The sequence below is a fragment of the Oncorhynchus nerka genome, linkage group LG8 (genome assembly GCF_034236695.1).
Source record: "Oncorhynchus nerka isolate Pitt River linkage group LG8, Oner_Uvic_2.0, whole genome shotgun sequence".
Lineage (NCBI taxonomy): Eukaryota > Metazoa > Chordata > Actinopteri > Salmoniformes > Salmonidae > Oncorhynchus > Oncorhynchus nerka.
In genome coordinates this window covers 19,391,049-19,415,924 of record NC_088403.1, presented here as the reverse complement: position 1 = coordinate 19,415,924, position 24,876 = coordinate 19,391,049, and the positions used below count along the sequence as shown (strand labels likewise).

General features: G+C 47.2%; 1 protein-coding gene across 1 annotated transcript in view; it reads right to left on the bottom strand.

Annotated features, from left to right (window-relative positions):
- Positions 1-24,876, bottom strand: part of snd1 (staphylococcal nuclease and tudor domain containing 1) — a 368,696-nt gene that overhangs the window by 13,719 nt on the left and 330,101 nt on the right. The window contains exon 22 of the mRNA XM_065021501.1: positions 22,486-22,689. Coding sequence (XP_064877573.1) covers positions 22,486-22,689 — 204 coding nt within the window. The remainder of the gene's footprint in view (positions 1-22,485; positions 22,690-24,876) is intronic.

The following is a 24,876-nucleotide window of genomic DNA, read 5'->3' as shown; positions in this document are numbered from 1 at the left end:
ATCTCACATTATTTCTTACTAATAAATGTTTTGTTTTAGAAACATTAGGTATGGCCATCAGCGCGTGTATTCTTTTTTTTTTTAGGTAATTATGGCGCAAAAACATTTTGGCTGACCAATTTTTCCATCTACCTGCCACAGTGGCTGGTGGACCAATAAGTAAATTTTAGGCAGTTAATCCACTGTTCCTAGGCCGTCATTGTAAATAAGAAGTTGTTCTTAACTGACTTGCCTAGTTAAATAAAGGTTCAAAACAAAAAAGGGAGAGTTAGCGTTTGAAGCTAACTAACTCTAGAACAAATGTTCTATTGAAAAGGACTAGGGATAATATACGAGGTTCATGCTACGTTGGTGATTGATAATTAGCAAGAGGCTTCTGTGTTTTGTAATTTGCAAAAGGGGAGATGATTAGCTTGTAGAGCTAAATAACTTTTTCGCTCGATGACAGCGTTCGCTTAGCGCAGCCTGATTGTGCGAGACGGGTTGGGAGTCAGTCAGTCATCTGACGTCGTCGCCTTTGGTTGGCCTACTTTTACTGTGGTGATCGAACACCAAGATGGTGTCTGTACGACCGTCTTGGAACTTAATGCTTTTTAATAGACTTCAACTTCAAGTCATGGAATGAAAAGCTTTTATGTCAGATAGGTCTGTGTGTGTGTGTGGTGACAGTATGCTGTGAATGTACCTGACGAGAATATTCTCTCGATGAAAGATGGTGAATGTACAGTTGAAGTCAGAAGTTTACATACACCTTAATCAAATACATTTTTAAACTCAGTTTTTCACAATTCATGACATTTAATCCCAGTCTTGGGTCAGTTAGGATCAACACTATATTTAAAGAATGTGAAATGTCAGAATAATAGTAGAGAGAATTATTTATTTCAGCTTTTATTTCTTTCATCACATTTCCAGTGGGTCAGAAGTTTACATACATGCAATTTGTATTTAGTAGCATTGCCTTTAAATTGTTTAACTTGGGTCAAATGTTTCAGTTAGCCTTCCACAAGCTTCCCACAATAAGTTGGTTGAATTTTGGCCCATTCCTCCTGACAGAGCTGGTGTAACTGATTCAGGTTTGTAGACCCCCTGCTTGCACACACCTTTTCAGTTCTGCCCACAAATTTTCTATGGGATTGAGGTCAGGGCTTTGTGATGGCCACTCCAATACCTTGACTTTGTTGTCCTTATTAAGCCATTTTGCCACAACTTTGCAAGTATGCCTGGGGTCATTGTCCATTTGGAAGACCCATTTGCAACCATGCTTTAACTTCTTGACTGATGTCATGAGATGTTGCTTCAATATATAATTTTGTCTCCCTCATGATGCCATCTATTTTGTGAAGTGCACCAGTCCCTCCTGCAGGAAAGCACCCCCACAACATGATTCCGCCACCCCCATGCTTCACGGTTGGGATGGTGTTCTTCGGCTTGCAAGCATCCCCTTTTTTTCCTCTAAACATAACGATGGTCATTGTGGCCAAACAGTTCTATTTTTTTCATCAGACCAGAGGACATTTCTCCAAAAAGTACGATCTTTGTCCCCATGTGCAGTTGCAAACCGTAGTCTGGCTTTTTTATGGCGGTTTTGGAGCAGTGGCTACTTCCTTGCTGAGCGGCCTTTCATGTCGATATAGGACTCGTTTTACTGTGGATATAGATACTTTTGTACCTGTTTCCTCAAGCATCTTCACAAGGTCCTTTGCTGTTGTTCTGGGATTGATTTTCACTTTTCGCACCAAAGTACGTTCATCTCTAGGAGACAGAACACGTCTCCTTCCTGAGCGGTATGATGGTTGCGTGGACCCATGGTGTTTATACTTGCATACTATTGTTTGTACAGATGAACATGGTACCTTCAGGCATTTGGAAATTGCTCCCAAGGATGAATCAGACTTGTGGTCTACAATTTTTGGCTGATTTCTTTTGATCTTCCCATGATGTCAAGAAAAGAGGCACTGAGTTTGAAGGTAGGCCTTGAAATACATCCACAGGTACACCTCCAATTGACTCAAATGATGTCAATTAGCCTATCAGAAGCTTCTAAAGCCATGACATCATTTTCTGGACTTTTCAAAACTGATAGAGACATACCCCAAGCGACTTACAGCTGTAATCGCAGCAAAAGGTGGCGCTACAAAGTATTAACTTAAGGGGGCTGAATAATTTTGCACGCCCAATTTTTCAGTTTTTGATTAGTTAAAAAAGTTTGAAATATCCAATAAATGTCGTTCCACTTCATGATTGTGTCCCACTTGTTGTTGATTCTTCACAAAAAAATAGTTTTATATCTTTATGTTTGAAGCCTGAAATGTGGCAAAAGGTCGCAAAGTTCAAGGGGGCCGAATACTTTCGCAAGGCACTGTAAGTATTTGATACATCAGAAAAGCAGAACTTAATATTTGGTACAGAAACCTTTGTTTGCAATTACAGAGATCATACGTTTCCTGTAGTACTGACCAGGTTTGCACACACTGCAGCAGGGATTTTGGCCCACTCCTCCATACAGACCTTCTACCGATCCTTCAGGTTTCGGGGCTGTCGCTGGGCAATACGGATGTTCAGCTCCCTCCAAAGATTTTCTATTGGGTTCAGGTCTGGAGACTGGCTAGGCCACTCCAGGACCTTGAGATGCTTCTTACGGAGCCACTCCTTAGTTGCCCTGGCTGTGTGTTTCGGGTCATTGTCATGCTGGAAGATCAAGCCACGACCCATCTTCAATGCTCTTACTGAGGGAAGGAGGTTGTTGGCCAAGATCTCGCGATACATGGCCCCATCCATCCTCCACTCAATACGGTGTAGTCGTCCTGTCCCCTTTGCAGAAAAGCATCCCCAAAGAATGATGTTTCCACCTCCATGCTTCACGGTTGGGTCTGTGAGAGCCGGAATTTTTACTGGTTGGTAGGTGATCAAATACTTATGTCATGCAATAAAATGCAAATTAATTACTTAAAAATCATACAATGTGATTTCCTGGATTTTTGTTTTAGATTCCGTCTCTCACAGTTGAAGTGTACCTATGATAAACATTACAGACCTCTACATGCTTTGTAAGTAGGAAAACCTGCAAAATCGGCAGTGTAACAAATACTCTCCCCACTGTATATAAACATTAAAGTGACCAGTGTTCAATGACAATGTACAGCATAGGGTAAAAAGCAGTCTCTAAGGTAAAGGGTAGAGTACCAGCTGTTAGCTGGCTAGTGACAGTGTCTAAGATTCAGGCCAGGGTCCTGGGCAAAGGCCGGCTAGTGGTGACTATTTAACAGTCTGATGGCCTGGAGATAGAAGCTGTTTTTCAGTCTCTCGGTCAGAGCTTTGATGCACCTGTACTGTTTCCTTCTCTTAGATTTCAGCGGTGTGAACAGACCGTGGCTTGGTGATCTCCTTGATAATCTTTTTGGCCTTTCCTGTGACACTGGGTGCTGTAGATGTCCTGGAGGGCAGGCAGTGTGGGCTGACCGCAGCACCCTCTAGAGAACCCTGTGGTTGCAGATGATGAAATAGCTATGGTGATACAGCCCAACAGGATGCTCTCAAGGGTGCATCTGTAGAAGTTTGTGAGGGTCTTAGGGGTCAAGCCGGATTTCTTCAGCCTCTTGAGGTTAAAAAGGCGCCTTCTTCACCACACTGAATGTGTAAGGGACCACTACAGGTGCTCTCTCTGCTCTCTCCTGTAGTCCACGATCAACTCCTTAGTTTTGTTGACGTTGAGGGTCGAGGTTATTTCCTGGCACCACTCTGCCAGGGCTCTCACCTCCTCCCTCTAGGCTGATGATTGAGTTGGAGACGTGCGTGGCCACGCAGTCATGGGTGATCAGGGAGTACAGGAGGGGGCTGAGCATGAACCCCTGTGGGACCCCTGGGTTGAGGATCAATGTGAGAGGTGTTGTTGCCTAACTTCACCACTTGGGGTCAGGCCATAAGGAAGTCCAGGACCCAGTTCAACATGGAGGAGTTCAGAACCAGGGCCCTGAGCTTAGTCATGAGCTTGGAGGGCACTATGGTGTTGAAGGCTGAGCTGTATTCAATGAACAGAATTTTACATTCTTACATTGGGGTAATATGTGAATTGTAGTGGGTCTAGGGTGACGGTAAGGTGGAGGTGATATGATCCTTAACTAGCCTCTCAAAGCACTTCATGATGACAGAGGCGAGTGCTATGGGGCGATAGTCATTTAGTTGAGTTGCCTTCGCATTCTTGGGTACAGGAACAATGGTGGACATCTTGAAGCAAGTGGGGACAATGGACTGGGATATGGATAGAATGAATATGTCCATAAACACTCCAGCCAGCTGGTGTTCCTATGTACACAGCTTGGCAGCTCGAGCCGCAAGTATCTAAAATACGTGATTGTCTAAGGTCCCCGCCACATACAGTACGTCTCTTGTCTGAGCCGTTGAATTGATTCCCACGTAACACACACTTTCCCCACCTCAACACATACACCCCCCATGGAATAATGTTATCAAAGGGAGGCATGAAGCAGAATGTGGGAGGGGGGCTGAGAGAGAGGAGAGGCCAGGGTTGGGCTAAGGCAGAGCGGAAATAATCAGCATTAACAGCGTTTTAAATCACATCTCATTTAGAATGAAAGGTCTGATCCACCGCCGTTTACTTTCATTCCTGTGGATTATAATTCATCATGGCGGCGCTCTCAAAGACATGCAAATTCATGCAAATTCTGGATGCTAGCACCTTGCCTTCCCATATTGCTGTGCGCAACCTCTCTTTGGGCTAGGTGAGATAGACAGGATGAAGAGCAAGAGAAGGATGGAAGGAGAAACATGACGAGGAGAAGAGAGAGGGATGGAAGAGACAGGACTAGGAGAAGAGGGAGGGATGGAGGAAGAGACAGGACTAGGAGAAGAGAGAGGGATGGAAGAAGAGACAGGACTAGGAGAAGAGGGAGGGATGGAAGAAGAGACAGGACTAGGAGAAGAGAGAGGGATGGAAGAAGAGACAGGACTAGGAGAAGAGAGAGGGATGGAAGAAGAGACAGGACTAGGAGAAGAGAGAGGGATGGAAGATGAGACAGGACTAGGAGAAGAGGGAGGGATGGAAGAAGAGACAGGACTAGGAGAAGAGAGAGGGATGGAAGAAGAGACAGGACTAGGAGAAGAGAGAGGGATGGAAGAAGAGACAGGACTAGGAGAAGAGAGAGGGATGGAAGAGACAGGACTAGGAGAAGATGGAGGGATGGAAGAGACAGGACTAGGAGAAGAGAGAGGGATGGAAGAAGAGACAGGACTAGGAGAAGAGAGAGGGATGGAAGAGACAGGACTAGGAGAAGAGAGAGGGATGGAAGAGACAGGACTAGGAGAAGAGAGAAGGATGGAAGAAGAGACAGGACTAGGAGAAGAGAGAGGGATGGAAGAAGAGACAGGACTAGGAGAAGAGAGAGGGATGGAAGAGACAGGACTAGGAGAAGAGGGAGGGATGGAGGAAGAGACAGGACTAGGAGAAGAGAGAGGGATGGAAGAGACAGGACTAGGAGAAGAGGGAGGGATGGAAGAAGAGACAGGACTAGGAGAAGAGAGAGGGATGGAAGAGACAGGACTAGGAGAAGAGGGAGGGATGGAGGAAGAGACAGGACTAGGAGAAGAGAGAGGGATGGAAGAGACAGGACTAGGAGAAGAGGGAGGGATGGAGGAAGAGACAGGACTAGGAGAAGAGAGAGGGATGGAAGAAGAGACAGGACTAGGAGAAGAGAGAGGGATGGAAGAAGAGACAGGACTAGGAGAAGAGAGGGATGGAAGAGACAGGACTAGGAGAAGAGAGAGGGATGGAAGAGACAGGACTAGGAGAAGAGAGAGGGATGGAAGACAGGACTAGGAGAAGAGAGAGGGATGGAAGAAGAGACAGGACTAGGAGAAGAGAGAGGGATGGAAGAGACAGGACTAGGAGAAGAGAGAGGGATGGAAGAGACAGGACTAGGAGAAGAGAGAGGGATGGAAGAGACAGGACTAGGAGAAGAGAGAGGGATGGAAGAAGAGACAGGACTAGGAGAAGAGGGAGGGATGGAAGAGACAGGACTAGGAGAAGAGAGAGGGAGGGATGGAAGAGACAGGACTAGGAGAAGAGAGAGGGATGGAAGAAGAGACAGGACTAGGAGAGAGAGAGAGACAGGATGGAAGAAGAGACAGGACTAGAGAAGAGGGAGGGATGGAAGAGACAGGACTAGGAGAAGAGAGAGGGATGGAAGAAGAGACAGGACTAGGAGAAGAGGGAGGGATGGAGGAAGAGACAGGACTAGGAGAAGAGAGAGGGATGGAAGAAGAGACAGGACTAGGAGAGAGAGAGGGATGGAAGAAGAGACAGGACTAGGAGAAGAGAGAGGGATGGAAGAGACAGGACTAGGAGAGAGAGGGATGGAAGAAGAGGGATGGAGGAAGAGACAGGACTAGGAGAAGAGAGAGGGAGAAGAGGGATGGAAGAAGAGACAGGACTAGAGAGAGAAGAGGGACTAGGAGAAAGAGAGGGATGAGAAGAGACAGGAAGAAGAAGAGACAGGACTAGGAGAAGAGAGAGGGATGGAAGAAGAGACAGGACTAGGAGAAGAGAGAGGGATGGAAGAAGAGACAGGACTAGGAGAAGAGGGAGGGATGGAAGAAGAGACAGGACTAGGAGAAGAGAGAGGGATGGAAGAAGAGACAGGACTAGGAGAAGAGGGAGGGATGGAAGAGACAGGACTAGGAGAAGAGAGAGGGATGGAAGAAGAGACAGGACTAGGACAAGAGGGAGGGATGGAGGAAGAGACAGGACTAGGAGAAGAGAGAGGGATGGAAGAAGAGACAGGACTAGGGGAGAAGAAGAGGGATGGAGGGAGAAGAGACAGGACTAGGAGAAGAGAGAGGGATGGAAGAGAAGACAGGACTAGGAGAAGAGAGAGGGATGGAGGAAGAGACAGGACTAGGAGAAGAGAGAGGGATGGAAGAAGAGACAGGACTAGGAGAAGAGGGAGGGGGATGAAGAGACAGAAGAGAAGAGGACTAGTAGAAGAGAAGAGAGAGGGATGGAGGAAGAGACAGGACTAGGAGAAGAGAGAGGGATGGAAGAAGAGACAGGACTAGGAGAAGAGAGGGATGGAAGAAGAGACAGGACTAGGAGAAGAGAGAGGGATGGAAGAGACAGGACTAGGAGAAGAGAGAGGGATGGAGGAAGAGACAGGACTAGGAGAAGAGAGAGGGATGGAAGAAGAGACAGGACTAGGAGAAGAGAGAGGGATGGAAGAAGAGACAGGACTAGGAAGAAGAGGGAGGGATGGAGGGATGGGAAGAGACAGGACTAGGAGAAGAGAGAGGGATGGAAGAAGAGACAGGACTAGGACAAGAGGGAGGGATGGAGGAAGAGACAGGACTAGGAGAAGAGAGAGGGATGGAAGAAGAGACAGGACTAGGAGAAGAGAGGGATGGAAGAAGAGACAGGACTAGGAGAAGAGAGAGGGATGGAAGAGACAGGACTAGGAGAGAGAGGGATGGAGAGAGGATGGAGGAAGAGACAGGACTAGGAGAAGAGAGAGGGATGGAAGAAGATGGACAGGACTAGAAGGGATGGAAAGAGGGAGGGATGGAAGAAGAGACAGGACTAGGAGAAGAAGAGAGAGGATGGAAGAAGAGACAGGACTAGAAGAGAAGGGATGGAGAAGGGATGGAAGAAGAAGAGACAGGACTAGGAGAAGAGAGAGGGATGGAAGAAGAGACATGACTAGGAGAAGAGAGAGGGATGGAAGAGACAGGACTAGGAGAAGAGAGAGGGATGGAGGAAGAGACAGGACTAGGAGAAGAGGGAGGGATGGAAGAGACAGGACTAGGAGAAGAGGGAGGGATGGAAGAAGAGACAGGACTAGGAGAAGAGGGAGGGATGGAGGAAGAGACAGGACTAGGAGAAGAGGGAGGGATGGAAGAGACAGGACTAGGAGAAGAGGGAGGGATGGAGGAAGAGACAGGACTAGGAGAAGAGGGAGGGATGGAAGAGACAGGACTAGGAGAAGAGAGAGGGATGGAAGAGAGAGGGATGGAAGAAGAGACAGGACTAGGAGAAGAGAGAGGGATGGAAGAGACAGGACTAGGAGAAGAGAGAGGGATGGAAGAGACAGGACTAGGAGAAGAGGGAGGGATGGAAGAAGAGACAGGACTAGGAGAAGAGAGAGGGATGGAAGAGACAGGACTAGGAGAAGAGGGAGGGATGGAAGAAGAGACAGGACTAGGAGAAGAGGGAGGGATGGAGGAAGAGACAGGACTAGGAGAAGAGGGAGGGATGGAAGAGACAGGACTAGGAGAAGAGAGAGGGATGGAAGAAGAGACAGGACTAGGAGAAGAGGGAGGGATGGAAGAAGAGACAGGACTAGGAGAAGAGAGAGGGATGGAAGAAGAGACAGGACTAGGAGAAGAGGGAGATGGATGAAAAGGAAAATGGAGAAGGGGAGGTCGAGCGAGAGACGGGAAGATGGAAAGAGGCAGAGAGAAGGTGAGCATAGGAGAGATGGATGGAGAGAGGGAGGGAGAGAGAGGGAGGGAGAGAGAGGGAGGGGAGAGAGGGAGGGAGAGAGATGGATGGAGAGAGAGGGAGGGGAGAGAGGGAGGGAGAGAGATGGATGGAGAGAGATGGATGGAGAGAGAGAGAGGGAGGGAGAGACATTAAAAGGGATGGGAGGAACGAGTGAGCGCTCAGTGTGCGGGTGGGGGTGTGCCAGGGGTGGCAGAGTGCCACTCTAGCCCGACAGAGTAGGGGGGGTTAGTGCCAGGGCTCTCCCTAAAGATGGCCTCCCATGCCAGCATGCCTGAGGGGCGAAGGCTTGAGAGAGGGGGAGACAGGAGGGGAAGGTATGTTCTCCATCACCCTGCCACACACACCACATGGCTTAAGGCTCTGAGGCAATGACCAGCGGAGGAGGTGTGTGTATGTGTGTGATAGTAGGTGTGTGTGTCAGGCTAAGGGGGAGGGAGGAACACCTGCCAAAGCTGTTGGAGTTAGTGAGTTCTACAGGGAGTTCCTAACTAATTTCAGGATATGAAAGGAGAGAGCTCAGCAGTTCATACAGACTGCCTCCTGTTTGCATTCACCTGCTCTTCAGCCTGACACACTCTCCACCCGACAGTAGAGTAGCTTGGGAGGGTGATGTACTATCTCCACCCAACAGGAGGGTGATGTACTATCTCGACCCGAGAGGAGGGTGATGTACTATCTCCACCCGACAGGAGGGTGATGTACTATCTCCACCCGACAGGAGGGTGATGTACTATCTCCACCCGACAGGAGGGTGATGTACTATCTCCACCCGACAGGAGGGTGATGTACTATCTCCACCCGACAGGAGGGTGATGTACTATCTCCACCCGACAGGAGGGTGATGTACTATCTCCACCCGACAGGAGGGTGATGTACTATCTCCACCCGACAGTAGAGTAGCTTGGGAGGGTGATGCACTATCTCCACCCGACAGTAGAGTAGCTTGGGAGGGTGATGCACTATCTCCACCCGACAGTAGAGTAGCTTGGGAGGGTGATGCACTATGTCCACCCTACAGTAGAGTAGCTTGGGAGGGTGATGTACGATCTGGAAACACTGTTGAGCTCTACTACAGTACCACCAGTGAGAGGTACAGGAGTGTGTGATCCAGTCTGAATAAATATTATCTCAGTAAGATTCTCTCTCTCTGTGTGTGTGTGTGTGTGTGTGTGTGTTCCAGTCTGAATGAATACCAGCTCAGTCCTGTTGGAATATCAATCCCCAGCCATATGTGTTTGTATGTAATAAGCCATAAGCCATTAATCATTGACAATATGCAGGCCAGTAGCTTTCATTTGATCACACATTAGCCAATGCAATACACTTGAGATGTATTCCAGATCCCTGACTGCACTAAAGCAAACAGACGGCTGTTTTGATGCTGTAGTAACCTGATATGCAATAACATACTAACCTGTCATTTGAAATGTAATACCTGTGAATATACATATATGTCTATGTCATCACTATGTCCATAAAATGGTAATCCTATTTCTATAGTAATATCAACCATCATTTCTATGTATTACTGTGTAGGCCGAATACTAATCAACAACTGGCCTATGCAATAACGTGTGTGGGCTCTTCAGCTAGTCCTCTGTGTTGGGGGCCTCTAGCTAACTGCCCGCACGGCTCTGCACTCTTAAAGTTAGCCACTCTGGCCCTGCAGTGATGCATGCCTGGTTTTACTGCGCCTGACTCAGACCGCACTCTCCCTATCTCAGCTCTTTATCTTCCCCTCCACACCTCTTCTGGCTGGCTCCCGCCTTCTCTCTATTCATCTATCCCCCTCACTCTCTCTCTATTCATCTATCCACATCACTCTCTCTCTATATATATCCCCATCACTCTCTCTCTATTCATCTCCTCTATTCATCTATCTACTCTCTCTCCATCTATCACTCTCTCTCTATTCATCTATCCCCTCACTCTCTCTCTATTCATCTATCCCCCTCACTCTCTCTCTATTCATCTATCCCCCTCACTCTCTCTCTATTCATCTATCCCCCTCACTCTCTCTCTATTCATCTATCCCCCTCACTCTCTCTCTATTCATCTATCCCCTCACTCTCTCTCTATTCATCTATCTCCCCTATTCATCTATCTCATCTCTCTATTCATCTATCCCCCTCACTCTCTCTCTATTCATCTATCCCCATCACTCTCTCTCTATTCATCTATCCCCCTCTATTCATCTATCCCCCCTCACTCTCTCTATTCATCTATTCATCTATTCATCTATCCCCCTCACTCTCTCTCTATTCATCTATCTCCTCTATTAATCTACTCTCTCTCTATTCATCTATTCCTATCCCCCTCACTCTCTCTCTATTCATCTATCCCCTCACTCTCTCTCTATTCATCTATCTATCTATTCATCTATCACTCTCTCTCTCTATTCATCTATCCCATCTCTCTCTCTCTATTCATCTATCTCATCCTCTCTCTCTATTCATCTATCCCCTCACACTCTCTCTATTCATCTATCCCCATCACTCTCTCTCTATTCATCTATCCCCATCACTCTCTCTCTATTCATCTATCCCCCTCACTCTCTCTCTATTCATCTATCCCCTCACTCCTCTCTCTATATCATCTATCCCCCTCACTCTCTCTCTATTCATCTATCCCCTCACTCTCTATTCATCTATCCCCTCACTCTCTCTCTCTATTCATCCCCCTCACTCTCTCTCTATTCATCTATTCACTCTCTCTCTATTCATCTATCCCCTCACTCTCTCTCTATTCATCTATCCCCATCACTCTCTCTCTCTATTCATCTATCCCCCTCACTCTCTCTCTATTCATCTATTCATCTATCCATCTATCCCCATCACTCTCTCTCTATTCATCTATCCCCTCACTCTCTCTCTATTCATCTATCCCCCATCACTCTCTCTCTATTCATCTATCCCCTCACACTCTCTCTATTCATCTATCCTTATCACTCTCTCTCTATATATATATCCCCCTCACTCTCTCTCTATTCATCTATCCCCTCACTCTCTCTCTATTCATCTATCCCCCTCACTCTCTCTCTATTCATCTATCCCCCTCACTCTCTCTCTCTATTCATCTATCCCCCTCACTCTCTCTCTATTCATCTATTCATCTATCTATTCCTATCCCTATCACTCTCTCTCTATTCATCTATCCCCCTCACTCTCTCTCTATTCATCTATATTCATCTCTATTCATCTATCCCCCTCACTCTCTCTCTATTCATCTATCCCCTCTCTCTCTCTATTCATCTATCCTCACTCTCTCTATATTCATCTATCCCATCACTCTCTCTCTATTCATCTATCCCCTCACTCTCTCTCTATTCATCTATCCTCATCACTCTCTCTCTATTTCTATCCCCCTACCTCTCTCTCTATTCATCTATCCCCATCACTCTCTCTCTATTCATCTATCCCCATCACTCTCTCTCTATTCATCTATCCCCATCACTCTCTATTCATCTATTCATCTATCCCCATCACTCTATTCATCTATATTCTATATTCATCTATCCCCATTCTCTCTCTATTCATCTATTCATCTCATCTATATCACTCTCTCTCTATTCATCTATATATTCATCTATCCTCTCTCTCTATTCATCTATCCCCATCACTCTCTCTCTATTCATATATCCCCTCACTCTCTCTCTATTCATCATCTATCCCCTCACTCTCTCTCTATTCATCTATCCCCTCACTCTCTCTCTGATCTATCATCATCCTCTATTCATCTATCCCCATCACTCTCTCTCTATATATATCCCCCTCACTCTCTCTCTATTCATCTATCCCCTCACTCTCTCTCTATTCATCTATCCTCATCACTCTCTCTCTATTCATCTATCCCCCTCACTCTCTCTCTATTCATCTATCTCTCTCTCTATTCATCTATACTCCCTCCATCTATCCCCTCTCTCTCTATTCATCTATCCCCCTCCTCTCTATTCATCTATCCCCATCATTCTCTCTCTATTTATATTCTCTCTCTATCCCCTCATCTCTCTCTATCTCTCTATTCACTCTCTATCCCCATCCTCTCTCTCTCTATTCATCTATCCCCATCACTCTCTCTCTATTCATCTATCCCCTCACTCTCTCTCTATTCATCTATCCCCCTCACTCTCTCTCTATTCATCACTCTCTCTCTATTCATCCATCACTCTCTCTCTATTCATCTATCCCATCATTCATCTATCTCTCCATCTATCCCCATCACTCTCTCTCTATTCATCTATCCCCCTCACTCTCTCTCTATCTCTCACTCTCTCTCTATTATCTATCCCCTATCACTCTCTCTCTATTCATCTATCCCCCTCACTCTCTCTCTATTCATCTATCCCCATCACTCTCTCTCTATTCATCTACTCTCTCTCTATTCATCTATCCCCCTCACTCTCTCTCTATTCATCATCCCCTATCCTCCATCTCCTCATTCATCTCTCTCTCTATTCATCTATCCCATCTCTCTCTCTCTATTCATCTATCCCCCTCACTCTCTCTCTATTTCATCTCATCCCATCATCCCCCTCACTCTCTCTCTATTCATCTATCCCCATCACTCTCTCTCTATTCATCTATCCCCTCACTCTATTCATCTCTATTATCTATCCCCTCACTCTCTCTCTATTCATCTATCCCATCACACTCTCTCTCTATTATCTTCACTCTCTCTCTCTATTCATCTATCCCCATCACTCTCTCTATTCATCTATCCCTCTCACTCTCTCTCTATTCATCTATCCCCCACTCTCTCTCATTCATCTCTCTCTCTCTATTCATCTATCCTCTATCTCATTCATCTATCCCCTCACTCTCTCTCTATTCATCTATCACTCTCTCTCTATTCATCATCCCCTCTCTCTCTCTATTCATCTATATCTCTCTATTCATCTATCCCCTCACTCTCTCTCTATTCATCTATTCACTCTCTCTCTATTCATCCCCATCACTCTCTCTCTATTCATCTATCCCCTCACTCTCTCTATTCATCTATCCCCCTCACTCTCTCTCTATTCATCTATCCCCATCACTCTCTCTCTATTCATCTATCCCCTCACTCTCTCTCTATTTCTATCCCCTATCCCCTCACTCTCTCTTATCTATCCCCTCACTCTCTCTCTATTATCCCCTATCACTCTCTCTCTATTTATCTATCATCCCCATCACTCTCTCTCTATTCATCTATCCCCCTCACTCTCTCTCTATTCATCTATCCCCCTCACTCTCTCTCTCTATTCATCTATCCCCCACTCTCTCTCTCTCTCTATTCTATCCCCATCACTCTCTCTCTCATCTATCCCCTCACTCTCTCTCTATTCATCTATCCCCCACACTCTCTCTATTCTCTCTCTATCTATCCCCATCACTCTCTCTCTATTCATCTATCCCCATCACTCTCTCTATATTCATCTATCCCCCTCACTCTCTCTCTATTCATCTATCCCCTCACTCTCTCTCTATATATCCCCTCACTCTCTCTCTATTATCCCCTCACTCTCTCTCTATTCATATCCCCTCCTCTCTCTCTCTCTATATATATCTATCCCCCTCACTCTCTCTCTCATCTATCCCTATTTCATCCATTCTCTCTCTACTCTCTCTATTCATCTATCCCCTCACTCTCTCTCTATTCATCTATCCCCATATTCTCTCTCTCTCTATTCATCTATCCCCTCACTCTCTCTCTATTCATCTATCCCCTCTCTCTCTCTATTCATCTATCTACTCTCTCTATTCCCTATCCTCTCTTCATTTATATATCCCCCTCACTCTCTCTCTATTCATCTATCCCCTCATCTCATCTATCTCTATTCATCTATCCCCCTCTCTCTATTCATCTATCCCCTCACTCTCTCTCTCTATTCATCTATCCCCTCACTCTCTCTCTATTCATCTATCCCCATCACTCTCTATCTATTCATCTATCCCTATCCTCTCTCTATTCATCTATCCCCCTCACTCTCTCTCTATTCATCTTTCACTCTCTCTCTCATCTTTATCTATTATCCCCTATCACTCTCTCTCTATTCATTTCACTCTCTCTATTCATCTATATCTCTCTCTCTCTTTATCTATCCCTCACTCTCTCTCTATTCATCTATTTCTCCTCTCATCTATTATCTCATATCCCCTCACTCTTTCTATTCATCTTTCACCTCTCTCTCATCTCACTCTCCCTATTCATATCTATCTCCCCCTCACCCTCCTCTCTATCTATTCATCTATTTATCTATCCCCATCACTCTCTCTCTATATCTATCCCCCTCTCATCTATCCTTATCACTCTCTCTCTATTCATCTATCCCCCTCTCTCTCTATTCATCTATCCCCCTCACTCTCTCTCTCATCTATCTCTCTCTCATCTATCCCCTCACTCTCTCTCTATTCATCTATTCACTTCTATCTCTCTCTACTCTCTCTCTATTCATCTATCCCCTCACTCTTTCCATTTTTCTCTTATCTATCCCCCCTCACTCTCTCTATTTATCCATCCCCCATTCTCTGTCATTCTCTCTCTCTCTATCATCTATCCCCCTCACTCTCTATTCATCATTATTTTCTCCCTCTCTCTATTTATTTCACTCTCCTTTCATCTATCCCCTCTCTCTCCATCTATTCACTCTCTCTCTATTCATCTATCCCCCTCACTCTCTCTCTATTCATCTATCCCCATCACTCTCTCTCTATTCATCTATCTCTCTCTCTATTCATCTATCCCCCACTCTCTCTCTATTTATATCTCTCTCTCTATTCATCTATCTCTCTCTCTATTCATCTATCCCCCCTCTCTCTATTCTCTCCCTCTATTTATCCCCCATCCTCCTATTCATCTATCCCCATCTCTCTCTATTCATCTATCCCCTCTCTCTATTTCTCTCTCTTATCCATCCCCCATTCTCTCTATTCATCTATCCCCTCTCTCTCTCTATTCATCATCCCCCATCTCTCTATCTATTCTCTCTCTCTATTCATCTATCCCCCTCACTCTCTCTCTATTTTATCCCCCCACTCTCTCTCTATTCATCCCCCACTCTCTCTCTATTCATCTATCCCCCTCACTCTCTCTCTATTCATCTATCCCCCTCACTCTCTATTCTCTATTCATCTATCTATTTATCTATCCCCATCACTCTCTCTCTATTCATCTATCTCCCTCTCTCTCTCTATTCATTATCCATCCCCTATTCATCTGTCACTCTCTCTCTATTCATCTATCTCTCTCTCTCTATTATCTATCTCATTTATCCATCCCCCATTCTCTATTCATATATTCACTCTCTCTCTCATCTATCCCCTATCATCCATCCCCCCATTCTCTATATCGTTCTCTCTCTCTCATCTATCCCCTCTCTCTCTCTATTCATCTATCCATCATCTATCCCCATTCTCTGTCATCTCTCTCTCTCTATCTCATCTATCCATCCCCATCCCTCTCATTCATCTATCCCCATCTCTTCCTCTCTCTATTCATCTATCCCATCACTCTCTCTCTATTCATCTATCCCCATATTGTCTATCTTCTCTATTTTCTCCCCCACTCTCTCTCTATTCACTACACTCTCTCTCTATTCATTATGTATATTGTCCACTCTTTATCTATCTCACTCTCTCTCTCTATCATCTACCCCTCTTCTATTCATCTATCCCCATCACTCTCTCTCTATTTCTATCCCTATTTGCTATCCCCCTCTCTCATTCATCTACACTCTCTATTCAAATCCCCTCCTCTCTCTATTCATCTATCCCCCTCACTCTCTCTCTACAATCTATCCCCCCTCACCCTTCTATTCATCTATCCCCATCATCCCGCTCTCTCTCTCTATATTCATCTACACTCTCTCTCTATTCATCTATGAGAACACTCTCTCTCTATATATATCCCCTCAATTTGTCATCTCTATCCTCTCTCTCTCTATTCATACAATGATGTCAGGTATTCATCTAAAATTCATCTGTGTTTGTTCTATTCATAACACAAACTCTCTCTCTATTCATCTAGTTTCACTCTACATATAGCATTCCTCTGTATTCAACATTTCAAAATATCCCCATCATTTGATTCAAATGGAAGCTATTCATCTATTATCCTGGTCATCTATCCCCTCACTCTCTCTCTATTCACAAGTGACTCTCTCTCTATTCATCTATCCCCTCACTCTCTATTCTCTATTCATCTATCAGGGTCTTTCATTCATCTAGCCCCCCTCCCTCACTCTCTCTCTATTCATCTATCCCCATCAATTCATCTATCACTCACTTTATTCTATATCAATGATATAAGAGATCTATCCCCTCACTCTCTCTCTATTCATCTATCCCCATCCTATTCATCTAACAGGCTATTCAAATCACTCTTTCAGAGGGAGCTAGCACAGGGGACATCTATCCCCATCACTCTCTCTATTCATCTAGCATATTCATCTATCCATCACTCTCTCTCTCTATTCATCAATCTCTTCATCTATCCCCATCACTCACTCTCTCTATTCATCTATCCCCATCACTCTTTCAGTCTATCCCCATCAGGGTTCTATTCATCTCCCCCACTCTCTCTCTATTTATCAGCCTGTTCTCAGTCTAGCGCAGGGTTCATTCAGTGCATGGCTCTCTATCAGCCTGTTTCTAGTCTATCCCCAGCAGGGTTCATTAGTGCATGGCTCTATCCCAGCCTGTTTCAGTGGACAGCAGGGTTCTAGACTCTCTCCAGTCCCTCTGGCTATATATCTATCCCCTCAGCCTTTTCAGTCTCTCTATTTATCAGGGTCTCAGAGTGCATGGCTCTATCACTCCATTTTGTTTCATTTATCTATCCCCCCAGCCTCTCTCTCTATTTATCTATCCCTCACTCTCTCCATTTTCTCCTCTAGTTACCCCTCACTCTTTCCATTTGCATGGCTATTTATCTATATCAGCCTGTTTCAGTGGATCTATCCCTCACTCTCTCCATTTTCTGCATGGCTCTTTCCATTTCAGCCTGTTTCAGTCACTCTCTCCATTTTCTCCTCTATTTTCAGACTGCATGGCTCTATCAGCCTGTTTCCAGTGGAGCGCAGGGTTCAGACTGCATTTTGGCTCTATCAGCCTGTTTCAGTCCCCCATTCTCTGTCAGGGTTCTAGACTCTCTGCATGGCTCTATCAGCCTGTTATTTTCCTTTCCTCTTCTAGTTTATCCATCCCCCAGGGTTCTCTGCATGGCTCTATCAGCCTGTTTCCATCCCCAGGTTCTCTCCTCTCTCTATCCCTCTCTCTATTTATCCATCCCCCATTCTCTGTCGTTCTCTCCTCTATTTATCCATCCCCCATTCTCTGTCGTTCTCTCCTCTCTCTATCCCTCTTTCTCTATTTATCCATCCCCCATTCTCTGTCGTTCTCTCCTCTCTCTATCCATCCATCTGTCGTTCTCTCCTCTCTCTATCCCTCTCTCTCTCTATTTATCCAATCCCCCATTCTCTGTCGTTCTCTCTTCTCTCTATCTATCCATCCATCCATCCCCCAGTTCCTGTTTCAGTTTATCCATCCCCCATTCTCTGTCGTTCTCTCTTCTCTCTATCTATCCATCCATCCATCCCCCATTCTATGTCGTTCTCTCCTCTCTCTATCTATCCATCTATCCCTCATTCTATGGCTCTATCAGCCTGTTTCTAGTCCATCCATCCCTCAGGGTTCGACTGCATGGCTCTATCAGTCTATCCTGACAATTTCAGTGTGTTGTCCATTTGCTACAGGGCATATCCACAAAACAAACAGAGCCTAGCTTGACTACAATGGCTACCCTTCAAATAAATCTAACAAATCCCGCTCTCCTCTATGAAACAAGACCAGCGCCTGAGAACATCAATTTGTCATCTGGAATACAATGATGTCAGGTGGGCCTGTTCAGTGGAGTTTCACCACTAAGCATTCCAGCTGTAAACATTTCAAAATAAAAGGCACGTTTGAGGAAATGGAAGCTGAGCTCAGTTAGTGGTCAGTCTTTAGCTGACAGAGGAGCTTTGTTTGCCAGGGGGACTTTAAAGTGAAGTGAAGGTAGAAGGCCTTCAGGGTGCTTTCACCTGTCTAGCCCCCCTCCCCTCTTTTAGACTATTAAAACTATACCACTTTAGACTATATCAATGAAAGAGATGCACCCAGAGCCTTCACATCCCAGTCTGAACAGGCTGCATGTTTCAGTGGGGAGCAGCACAGGGGACATGACCAGCATAAGACAAACAGGCCTGACAGACTGCATGGCTCTATCAGCCTGTTTCAGTGGAGGGTTCAGACTGCATGGGGTTCAGTGGACTGCATGGCTCTATCAGCCTGTTTCAGTGGAGCGCAGGGTTCAGAGTGCATGGCTCTATCAGCCTGTTTCAGTGGACAGCAGGGTTCAGAGTGCATGGCTCTATCAGCCTGTTTCAGTGGACAGCAGGGTTCAGTGGCTCTATCAGCCTGTTTCAGGGTTCAGAGTGCATGGCTCTATCAGCCTGTTTCAGTGGACAGCAGGGTTCAGAGTGCATGGCTCTATCAGCCTGTTTCAGTGGACAGCAGGGTTCAGACTGCATGGCTCTATCAGCCTGTTTCAGTGGACGGCAGGGTTCAGACTGCATGGCTCTATCAGCCTGTTTCAGTGGAGCGCAGGGTTCAGACTGCATGGCTCTATCAGCCTGTTTCAGTGGAGCGCAGGGTTCAGACTGCATGGCTCTATCAGCCTGTTTCAGTGGAGCGCAGGGTTCAGACTGCATGGCTCTATCAGCCTGTTTCAGTGGACCGCAGGGTTCAGACTGCATGGCTCTATCAGCCTGTTTCAGTGGACCGCAGGGTTCAGACTGCATGGCTCTATCAGCCTGTTTCAGTGGACCGCAGGGTTCAGACTGCATGGCTCTATCAGCCTGTTTCAGTGGACCGCAGGGTTCAGACTGCATGGCTCTATCAGCCTGTTTCAGTGGAGCGCAGGGTTCAGACTGCATGGCTCTATCAGCCTGTTTCAGTGGAGCGCAGGGACTGGCCTGTTCAGACTGCATGGCTCTATCAGCCTGTTTCAGTGGAGCGCAGGGTTCAGACTGCATGGCTCTATCAGCCTGTTTCAGTGGAGCGCAGGGTTCAGACTGCATGGCTCTATCAGCCTGTTTCAGTGGAGCGCAGGGTTCAGACTGCATGGCTCTATCAGCCTGTTTCAGTGGAGCGCAGGGTTCAGACTGCATGGCTCTATCAGCCTGTTTCAGTGGAGCGCAGGGTTCAGACTGCATGGCTCTATCAGCCTGTTTCAGTGGACGCAGGGTTCAGACTGCATGGCTCTATCAGCCTGTTTCAGTGGACAGCAGGGTTCAGACTGCATGGCTCTATCAGCCTGTTTCAGTGGACGCAGGGTTCAGACTGCATGGCTCTATCAGCCTGTTTCAGTGGACAGCAGGGTTCAGACTGCATGGCTCTATCAGCCTGTTTCAGTGGACAGCAGGGTTCAGTGGACTGCATGGCTCTATCAGCCTGTTTCAGTGGACAGCAGGGTTCAGACTGCATGGCTCTATCAGCCTGTTTCAGTGGACAGCAGGGTTCAGACTGCATGGCTCTATCAGCCTGTTTCAGTGGACAGCAGGGTTCAGACTGCATGGCTCTATCAGCCTGTTTCAGTGGACAGCAGGGTTCAGACTGCATGGCTCTATCAGCCTGTTTCAGTGGACAGCAGGGTTCAGACTGCATGGCTCTATCAGCCTGTTTCAGTGGACAGCAGGGTTCAGACTGCATGGCTCTATCAGCCTGTTTCAGTGGACAGCAGGGTTCAGACTGCATGGCTCTATCAGCCTGTTTCAGTGGACAGCAGGGTTCAGACTGCATGGCTCTATCAGCCTGTTTCAGTGGACAGCAGGGTTCAGACTGCATGGCTCTATCAGCCTGTTTCAGTGGACAGCAGGGTTCAGACTGCATGGCTCTATCAGCCTGTTTCAGTGGACAGCAGGGTTCAGACTGCATGGCTCTATCAGCCTGTTTCAGTGGACAGCAGGGTTCAGACTGCATGGCTCTATCAGCCTGTTTCAGTGGACAGCAGGGTTCAGACTGCATGGCTCTATCAGCCTGTTTCCTGTGGACAGCAGGGTTCAGACTGCATGGCTCTATCAGCCTGTTTCGGTGGACAGCAGGGTTCAGACTGCATGGCTCTATCAGCCTGTTTCGGTGGACAGCAGGGTTCAGACTGCATGGCTCTATCAGCCTGTTTCAGGTGGACAGCAGGGTTCAGACTGCATGGCTCTATCAGCCTGTTTCGGTGGACAGCAGGGTTCAGACTGCATGGCTCTATCAGCCTGTTTCGGTGGACAGCAGGGTTCAGACTGCATGGCTCTATCAGCCTGTTTCGGTGGACAGCAGGGTTCAGACTGCATGGCTCTATCAGCCTGTTTCAGTGGACAGCAGGGTTCAGACTGCATGGCTCTATCAGCCTGTTTCAGTGGACAGCAGGGGACTGCATGGCTCTATCAGCCTGTTTCAGTGGACAGCAGGGTTCAGACTGCATGGCTCTATCAGCCTGTTTCAGTGGACAGCAGGGTTCAGACTGCATGGCTCTATCAGCCTGTTTCAGTGGACAGCAGGGTTCAGACTGCATGGCTCTATCAGCCTGTTTCAGTGGACAGCAGGGTTCAGACTGCATGGCTCTATCAGCCTGTTTCAGTGGACAGCAGGGTTCAGACTGCATGGCTCTATCAGCCTGTTTCAGTGGACAGCAGGGTTCAGACTGCATGGCTCTATCAGCCTGTTTCAGTGGACAGCAGGGTTCAGACTGCATGGCTCTATCAGCCTGTTTCAGTGGACAGCATGGTTCAGACTGCATGGCTCTATCAGCCTGTTTCAGTGGACAGCAGGGTTCAGACTGCATGGCTCTATTAGCCTGTTTCAGTGGACAGCAGGGTTCAGACTGCATGGCTCTATTAGCCTGTTTCAGTGGACAGCAGGGTTCAGACTGCATGGCTCTATCAGCCTGTTTCAGTGGACAGCAGGGTTCAGACTGCATGGCTCTATCAGCCTGTTTCAGGGGACAGCTGGGTTTTAATCACTGCTCTGACTCTGTACCAGTAGGTCGTTTCAACACAATACTGTTTACAGTCTCAGTGGCCCAAAGAGGTCAAAGGTGAGCTCCCTGGCGACAAATACACACTATACAGTTACTTATTGACTGACGTGGGCTGAATAAGTATGTTCCAATGGGTTGTAAAACTTTAGTGGTGGTATAGGGAAACGAGGGTGATTAAGTATAACATTCTGTGTGGTGTGTGGGTGTGCATTCATATGTTTATGAGTGTTTGTGTTCTGACCGGTGAGCCCATTTCTGTGTCTTTGTTTGTGAACGTGTGTGTGCCACTTTGTACCTAAATGACAGAGTGGAGTAATGTCGGGGCGTGTAGGAGCGGTAATTGCGCCAGGAATAAATATTTCAGTTTTGTGCCTTTATCTTTCATTTACAGAGAGGCTTTGAGTTTGCCAGCTGAATTAGCATAATGAGGAAAGGCAAACGAGCTGCACTTCATGACATTACAAAATGGCCGCCGTCAGAGGGGCCTGTCCTGCTGAGCGCTAGACGTACCGAGAGATGCATCGCTTCCGATCGGTCTTCATTTTGGATTACTAAACATGTCAGCATTTAGCCACATGCTAGCACTTATTCATAACAAAAACATTGACCTGTTAGCATGGTAGCGTGAGGCTAACAGCCTTGTTGAAATAGACTAGACCCTTCACAGCCAGCCAGTCACATACACTGTCACCCAGTATCATGTTTTGGCCCTGACAAAGTCACTATGACCTGAAAACGTCTGGCACATGTCAGCGTAACCTTTTCTCAACTCTAACACCAATTCATTTGGCCCAATGCTAGCCCTGGTACATAAAACACATCTGTTTTGGCCATAGTGCCCTGATAAGTTTTCAGTTTTATAATGACTTTAAGGTAAACATAACTTTCATTTCTCTCTTCGAATTCCGCCTAGGCGGCCATTTTCCTACCATTTTCTGCAGGTGCTTCTCTTTCCGCACGTCCACCATGACCATGCCCTCCTTGACCAGGCTGAGGCCCACGTCGTCCTTGGAGTCGGTGAACTGCAGTGTGACGTGGGGGCAGGTGACGCCGCTGTGCTCCACGTTGAGGAGACACTGGGTGTTCTGGATGTCCCGCACCAGGCTGTCCACCACGTCAGCACGCGCATCCTCCTAACGGGGGTGGAAGAGGAGGAGAGGGGAGGTCAAGGGGTTAGGTCACCCTGCTGGAGGCTGTTGAGCCAGAACAGTTTATCCTGAAATCTTTAGCCCTCTAATAAAAGGGACTCATATTGTGCTCAGAGAGCGAGACAAGGAAGCCAATTAGGAGTATTGAAGAGCAATAAGACACGCCCCGCCATGGCTTTAAAAAACAGGGATCAATTGAGTACACCCCAACATCCCCCATTCATCATTGCTCTGTCCGTCTCGCTTGCTCTCCTTCCTCTTTGCCCTGGTCCCGTCTCCATGGCAACCCCCGAGCAAGCTGCCCTTGGGGTGTGAATGTGGTGTGTGTCTCTGTGTGTGTATGTGTGGAGAGGGATGCTGAGTGTTCAAGGGGGAAAACTGAGGGGCTTTTTGTTTCTTCTTCTTCCTGTGGTCAGCTTGTCTCACACTCCGCGGGGGAGCTCAGGGCGAGAGAGGGAGGGAGGGGTGGTGAGAGAGACGGATAGAGGGAGAAAGAGAGAGGAGGAGAGAGAGCCAAGGGGGCAGGGTGGGGATATCCAATATGAATGAGGGCCTTCTGCTGAGTGGGACAGGACACTAACAGGGCCTTCTGCTGAGTGGGAAAGGACACGAACAGGGCCTTCTGCTGAGTGGGACAGGACACGAACAGGGCCTTCTGCTGAGTGGGACAGGACACGAACAGGGCCTTCTGCTGAGTGGGACAGGACACGAACAGGGCCTTCTGCTGAGTGGGACAGGACACGAACAGGGCCTTCTGTTGAGTGGGACAGGACACGAACAGGGCCTTCTGCTGAGTGGGACAGGACACGAACAGGGCCTTCTGCTGAGTGGGACAGGACACGAACAGGGCCTTCTGCTGAGTGGGAAAGGACACGAACAGGGCCTTCTGCTGAGTGGGACAGGACACGAACAGGGCCTTCTGCTGAGTGGGACAGGACACGAACAGGGCCTTCTGCTGAGTGGGACAGGACACGAACAGGGCCTTCTGCTGAGTGGGACAGGACACGAACAGGGCCTTCTGCTGAGTGGGACAGGACACGAACAGGGCCTTCTGCTGAGTGGGACAGGACACGAACAGGGCCTTCTGCTGAGTGGGACAGGACACGAACAGGGCCTTCTGCTGAGTGGGACAGGACACTAACAGGGCCTTCTGCTGAGTGGGACAGGACACTAACAGGTACTTCTGCTGAGTGGGACAGGACACTAACAGGGCCTTCTGCTGAGTGGGACAGGACACTAACAGGGCCTTCTGCTGAGTGGGACAGGACACTAACAGGTACTTCTGCTGAGTGGGACAGGACACTGTAACAAGGTTAGTACTGAAATGGACCAGTGTGTGGATGGGACTAGCATTCAACAAACTGAGGGCCTCACACTGCAGAGTGGGACAGGACACGAACAGCGCCTCTTCAACCTCAGGAGGCTGAAGGACGGCTTGTCACCAAAAGCACTCACAAACTTCTACAGATGGGACAGGAGCATCCTGGCGGGCTGTATCACCGCCTGAGTGGGACAGCTCCGCCCTCAACAGGGCTCTCAGAGGGTAGTGAGGTCTGCACAACGCATCACCGGGGCAAACTACCTGCCCTCCAGGACACCTACACCACCCGATGTTACAGGAAGGCCATAAAGATCATCAAGGACATCAACCACCCAAACCACTGCCTGTTCACCCTGCTATCATCCAGGAGGCGAGGTCAGTACAGGTGCATCAAAGCTGGGACCGAGAGACTGAAAAACAGCTTCTATCTCAAGGCCATCAGACTGTTAAACAGCAATCACTAACATTGAGTGGCTGCTGCCAACACACTGTCATTGACACTGACCCAACTCCAGCCACTTTAATAATGGGAATTGATGGGAAATGATGTAAATATATCACTAGCCACTTTAAACAATGCTACCTTATATAATGTTACTTACCCTACACTATTCATCTCATATGCATATGTATATACTGGGCCTAGATCATCGACTGCATTCTTGGGACAGGACACTTTAACTATGCCACTTTGTTTACTTTGTCTACATACTCATCTCATATGTATATACTAACAGATACCATCTACTGTATGCTGCTCTGGACCAGGACATTATATAGGGCCTTATGTACATATTCCTTATCCCCTTACACTGTGTATAAGACAGTAGTTTTACTTTAGTTAGATTACT